Raw genomic sequence first — 6,198 nt, forward strand, 5'->3', positions numbered from 1 at the left:
CCTTCAAGACCTAGTTGAAGGACCTGCCTCCTCCATGAAGTAGTCTCCTGACTAGTCCAACCCATGCTGATTGCCCCTTTTTGTAGCCCTATAGCCCCTGTTGATGGAGCTCTCAGGCTGGCCATAGTAATATACTATCCTGCATTGCTAGATGACCACTTTGTGTGTGTTTTGGTCCCACCAAATGAATTGATCTGTAAGTTTCCTGTGGTCAGGGTCCAAGTCTTGTTCTTTCCAACAGATGTTTAGAAAATACTAATTGATTAAATATCCTTGTTAACTCTTTCAATTGTTTTTCTATTCTCTATTTCATTTAATTCTGCTCTAATTCTTATTATCTCCTTTCTTCTGGCGCCCAAGGGCTTCTTTTGCTGCTCTCTTTCCACTTGTTCGAGTTGTAGGGTTAATGTTTTCATTTTAGCCCTTTCTTCTTTTTCGATGTGTGCATTTATGCTATAAACTGACCTCTGAGCACTGCTTTTGCTGTGTCCCAAAGGTTCTGGTAGGATGTGTTTTCATTCACGTTTGAGTCTATGAATTTTTTTATTCCATCCTTAATCTCTTCTATAACCCAGTAGTTTTTGAGCAAGGTGTTGTTCAGTTTCCATGTGGTTGATTTTTTTTTCCTTGCTTTTTTCTGTTATTGATTTCTACTGGATTAAATATCCTTATAGTTCCACATCTTGCTTGTTCGACCAGAACTATTTTGTATAAGCCATGGAACTAAACTGGAATGCATGCTTCTGTCTTTAAAAAGTTGAAGATTTTAGATGTAGTCACAAAACATCCTTGTGTGCAAATGTACCCCCAATGGTATGTCTCAATAGTCACAGGGAGAAATGAGAAAGGTGTTCCAAGCAGACACAAATCCTTGGTGCGTTTTACCTAATGTTGCTCATGGACAGGGGAACATGGTCAGTGTTGGATCTTAGCTTGGCAAGTGTTTCTAGTGTGAATCTTCCTCAATAGAACTTTCTGGTAGGAAGCTGAGAGCACATGAGAGTGAGAGAGGGTGTGAATATGTGAGTGTGAGAGAGGGGAGGAAAAAAATTGGGAGGTAGGGATGGGAAGAGGGGTATAGATGCTCTCAGGCAGCCCACTGTCAGGGAGGCCTCAGTCCCCTCTCTGCAGCCCAGGCACAGAGCCAGCCTATCTTGATGCAAATATGGACCTGCAGTCAACGGACTCAGCATTCTGTCTTTGTCAGAGCCACCTCCAAGGCCTGGCCTTCTTACTACTTTTCCTGGCTCTGGATTCCTTCGAGTTCTAGGGTTAAGCCTTGGCCATGCACCGTGTGAGCACTTCTTACATTTGGTCTAGCTTAGGTCCAAAGTCCAGTTGCTCTTTCTCTTCATATGCATACTGCTTCTCAGCTCCCAAGCCAAGTTCTTCCCCTGGAACCACACAAGTTTAAGTGAATGACAGAATGGAGATAGTAGATTGCCTCTTTCTTTTTTTAAAAAAGTGCTTTTCCTGGTCCTCCTCTCAATGCTTGCACCTGAGGAGCGGAGGAAGTGCTCTGATGCTCAAAGGGGATCATTAGCAATGACTTTGACCAGTCCTGTTCCTCCAGCCCCAGTATACAGAATGGGGCAGCCAACTCCTAACATCTTAGCTTATAGGAGGCTTTATAGAAAAAAATACAGCCAGGAAGAACTTTCTCAGCTTGACAAGCCCTACTTCAAAACAACCCTTCTTGGGTGTCCAGAGACGCCAAAGAAAGTTGTTCGTGTTCTTTTCCACACTACACACTACAGAAGGACCAACAGCAATGGAACTGAAACCACTCATTTCGAAGGGCTGCAGGATTTTTTTGTAGGTGTTAGCCCACTATAAGAAGGCTCAAATTATGGGTGAATCAACTGCCTGCAACCCCAACTTCCTCTTTGTCTTTCTCTCCCTGCTTGAACTGGAGCTGACGCCTGGGCCCTTGACCTTGCACTGTCATTTAGCAGTGAATTTTCTAGCTTTGTGGTCTGGAGCTGACAGAATGAAATAACAGCTCATGCAGTTATTATCACACACACAGTGGCATGGGGACGAACACAGAGATGGACAGGCAGACGACCTGCCAGGGCATGGATCTGATGGCGTTAAATTTCCTATTGTAGTTAAGCCCCTGCTCCAGGAGGGTCAGCCATCAGAGGACGGTGGAAAGCACAAATGGATTAGTGAGAGTTTGGTTTGCTTAGGGCGAAATGCACTCTGGTGAGAAAGGACCACAGGGAACAGAAAGCGTTTCATACCCATGATAGTTATATGAGCAGTTCCTGGAAAGCAAAGAAGAGCCAAGTTTAAGGAAGGATAGGACTGAAGTCAGTTAAAGTGAGAGGCATATTATCAAAGGGCACACAAGGAGATCTTTCATCTTCTAGCTGACAACGTTACACAACCACTGAACTAGAGACCGAATGGACCATAGAGGCAATCCAGTCCAACCCCACCATTTTATATCACAAGGGTCCCCTCTAAACTTAAGTGAGGAAATAAGGCTTATTTGAAGTGGGGGAAAAAAAAAATTCTGTAGTTCATGGACATTGAAACTCAAATAGTGCCATAATAATAGATATACCCAAAATTTTATTGACAAACTGGGGTTAGAAGAGCAGCTTATTAAAAGAAATTCTCACAGATTTTAAATAATCAGTTTGTTATTTGTTCAAAGCAGGAGGAAAGCACTAGGCAGAAGTTTATTACAGTTCCTCACAGCTCTGAGAAGTGATCTGAGTAGAATTATACTCCAGTTTGATGCACATGTCAAAGATATGCATACCCATAGCTATTTATGAAACTTCATGGGATTTTATATTTTAACTTCAGATGTAAATCTTCCTTCTCCTGAAATTATATTAAAGGAGTGTTTGTGACAACAGACAACATTTTTTAAAACGGTGGCTATTTCCAGGTTCAGTTCAGGTCCACAGAACTTGGGTGTGTCATGAGAACCCTTGAGGTATCAGGAAGCTACTCAGTGAGTACTCAGAGCCCCTCCTTTCCCTTTAGCCTGAGCCCATTATCCCAGACTTTACCTTCATCTTCAGAGACATCCGGAATCTCATCGACTGTCTCCGGGCGACTCAGGGACGTGTCACTGACTAACTAAAAGGAGAAGAAGCAGAGAATTCAACCCAAATGGAATACTGGGCCCTTCACCAACCCAGCAGTTACCTGGTCACAATTGTGGAGACGGTGGAGAGGAGACGGAAAAGGAGACTTATCCCAAATGAAGAAAACCAAAGCTAAGAGGCTCTCAGCCTGGAAGCAGATGTGTGGCAGGAACCATGAGGAGGGTAAGCAGGAAATTCCAGCTTCCCATTTCCCAATCTCTTCCCCAAACCCTACCTTGCTGCTGCCCCTTTAGGTCTGGTCTCAGCCCCAATTCCTCAGGCCACTAGGTGGCAGTACAACTTGGCCTGATGGATGGGGAACAATCTTCCCCACTCTTTTGGCTTCCTACTAGGTGTACAGCCAAGGAATTCACTCCACTTTGGGGAGGTTAACCCACAGGGACACCTTGTCAGTCCGGCTGTGTGTTTCGGAGGGAAGCGAGGAGGAGAAGCAGACATACCCTCACACTGGTTTCATCTGTGACAACTTTGAGCACGTCAGTTACAGAAATGTAGCCCCGGCGTTCCGCTATTGCCAGAGGTGTGGCTCCATTCTGGGAAGAAGAGTAGGAACAGGATACAGATTGCGTAAGTATGGTAAAAGGATACAACCCTGATGCACACCTGTCCTGATTTTAAACGATGCAGTATTCCCTTGTTCTGTTCTAATAACTGCCTCTTGGTCTATGCACAGGTTCCACATGAGCACAATTAAGTGTTCTGAAATTCCCATTCTTCCCAATGTTATCCACAATTTGTTATGATCCATATAGTCAATAAAACACAGGCAAACATTTTTCTGGTAGTCCCTGCTTTCAGCCATTTCACATCAGCAATGATATCTTTCGTTCCCCATTCTCTTCTGAATCTGGTTTGAATTTCTGGCAGTTCCCTGTCCATGTATTGCTGCAACTGCTTTTGAATTATCTGCAGCAAAATGCCTTTGATGTCATTCCACAACTCGTCTGGTCTTTGGTCATTAGTGCTCAGTGCTGCAAATCTATTCCTGAGATGGTCCGTAAATTCAGGTGGGATATGCTCAAGGTCATACTTTGGCTTTCAAGGACTTGTTTTAATTTTCTTCAGCTTCACCTTGAACTTGCATATGAGCAATTGATGGTCTGTTCCACAGTTGGCCCCTGGCCTTGTTCTAATGATGATATTGAGCGTCTCCATTGTCTCTTTCCACAGATGTAGTTGATTTGTTTCCTATGTACCTATCCAGCAAGGTCCATGTGTACAGTCGTCGTTTACATTGTTGAAAAAACAGTTCTGATGAATAAGTTGTTGGTCTTGCAAAATTCTACCATGCAGTCCCCAGCACGGTTTCTATCACCAAGGCCATATTTTCCAACTACTCGTCCTTCTTCTTTGTTTCCAACTTTCGCATTCCAATCACCAGTAACTATCAATGCATCTTGATTGCATGTTCGATCAATTTTAGACTGCAGAAGTTGGTAAAAGTCTTCAATGTTTTCATCTTGGACATTAGTGATTGGTGTGTAAATTTCAGTAATGTTGTATTAACTGCTCTTCCTTGTGGGTGTACTTCAGGACAGATCTTCAAATGTTCTTTTTGACAGTGAATATTCTTTATGATGTCATCATTCCTCTTTAATTTGTCATTCCCGGCGTAGTAGACCATGTGATTGTCTGATTCAAAATAGTCAATACCAGTCTATTTCAGCTCACCAATGCCTAGGATATTGATCTTTATGTGTTCCATTCCATTTCTGATGACTTCCAGTTTTCCTTGATTCATACTTTGTACGTTCCACATTGAGATTACTAATGAATGTTTGCAGCTGTTTTTTCTCATTTTGAGTCATGCCACCTCAGCAAATGAAGGTCCCAAAAGCTTGAATCCATCCACGTCATTAAGGTCGACTCTGCTTTGAGGAGGCAGCTCTTCCCCAGTATGTTCTGAATGCCGTCCAACCTGAGGGACATAGCTTCCAGCATCACAGCAACATTCAAGCCACCACAGTACGACAAACTGACAGACAAGAGGTGGCTAAGAGAAAGAGCTATGCAAAAATAAACTGACATTGAGCCTTTTTTTTTTTTTAAAGTTCTCTAGCAGTAGAATGTGCCCTAGGCTCCATACAGGTTCAGCCCCATCCACAGTTATAATTTCAGCAACCACATCTACAATCAAAGGCCCATATACTTTCAAAGCTGGAAGCAGCTATGGAGACAATCTAATAAAACTTCCACATTTTAAGATGAGAAAATTCATACCATCAACAATGATCATGGATGTTGGTAAGGATAATCCTGAGGCCCCAAAAGATCATGAACTACCCAAGACATTTAATTTTGCTCATTTGTACCATACTTGAAGCAGCCTCATAGAATTTAGAAAGGGATTCAATAGGAGGATTTAGACAAAAGTAAAAGCAGAATAAATAAATGATGCTTAAAAGGATAACCTTCAGTTAACCAGAAAGAAAAACTGGTCACAACATCTGTGCCCTTGGGTACCCCAAGCCGCTCCAACTATATGGCCCTGCAGCCCGTCCCAGCTCCCCGATACAGTGCAGTAAGCACAGACTGAGCAAACGACTGGCCAAGCTGGAAGTAGAATTCAAGTCATTTTTTACATCCAAATGAACCCTTATGGTTAATGGAAGTCTCACAGGGCTGCCCATGGAGATCAATAGTCTGAAATCAGAAAACCAGTTGATACTTACCAAGCCAACCACGTTTGGGGAAGCACCATTTTTCAGAAGAAGAGTTACGATGTCTGTATGTCCTTGTTGGGCCGCCTGGTACAAGGGGCTGTATCCTTCCTATAAAACGAGGTAGATGTTTTGGCAAGGTTAACTATTAGAGGAAGAACCTCCCACATACTACAGAGCTTATCCATCTATTGCACACAACATTAAAAAATACATTTTCCATATTTCCTCTTTCAGGGTCAAAGTTTAAAATTGTGGCAGAGCCTTAAGTGTGCCCAGTGCAGCTTCTCACTGCATCCTAATTTGGCACTTAAGAAACATCAGCCTAAGTATGGCCCCCAGACACCCTTTTAGCTCAGTGGTGAAGCTACCTCCAAGGTTCACTGTTCAGCCTGGGAGTGGACAGTCCC

The 6,198-nt window shown here is 43.0% G+C and overlaps 1 protein-coding gene across 1 annotated transcript in view; it reads right to left on the reverse strand.

Annotated features, from left to right (window-relative positions):
* Positions 1-6,198, reverse strand: part of LOC101343621 (ankyrin-1) — a 112,692-nt gene that overhangs the window by 39,185 nt on the left and 67,309 nt on the right. Inside the window, exons 19-22 of the mRNA XM_023736696.1 lie at positions 5,801-5,899; positions 3,569-3,661; positions 3,030-3,099; positions 1,310-1,394 (exon numbers count right to left, since the gene is read on the reverse strand). Of these exons, the coding sequence (XP_023592464.1) occupies positions 1,310-1,394; positions 3,030-3,099; positions 3,569-3,661; positions 5,801-5,899 (347 nt within the window). The remainder of the gene's footprint in view (positions 1-1,309; positions 1,395-3,029; positions 3,100-3,568; positions 3,662-5,800; positions 5,900-6,198) is intronic.

Source organism: Trichechus manatus, unplaced genomic scaffold (genome assembly GCF_000243295.1).
Source record: "Trichechus manatus latirostris isolate Lorelei unplaced genomic scaffold, TriManLat1.0 scaffold00090, whole genome shotgun sequence".
Classification (NCBI taxonomy): domain Eukaryota; kingdom Metazoa; phylum Chordata; class Mammalia; order Sirenia; family Trichechidae; genus Trichechus; species Trichechus manatus.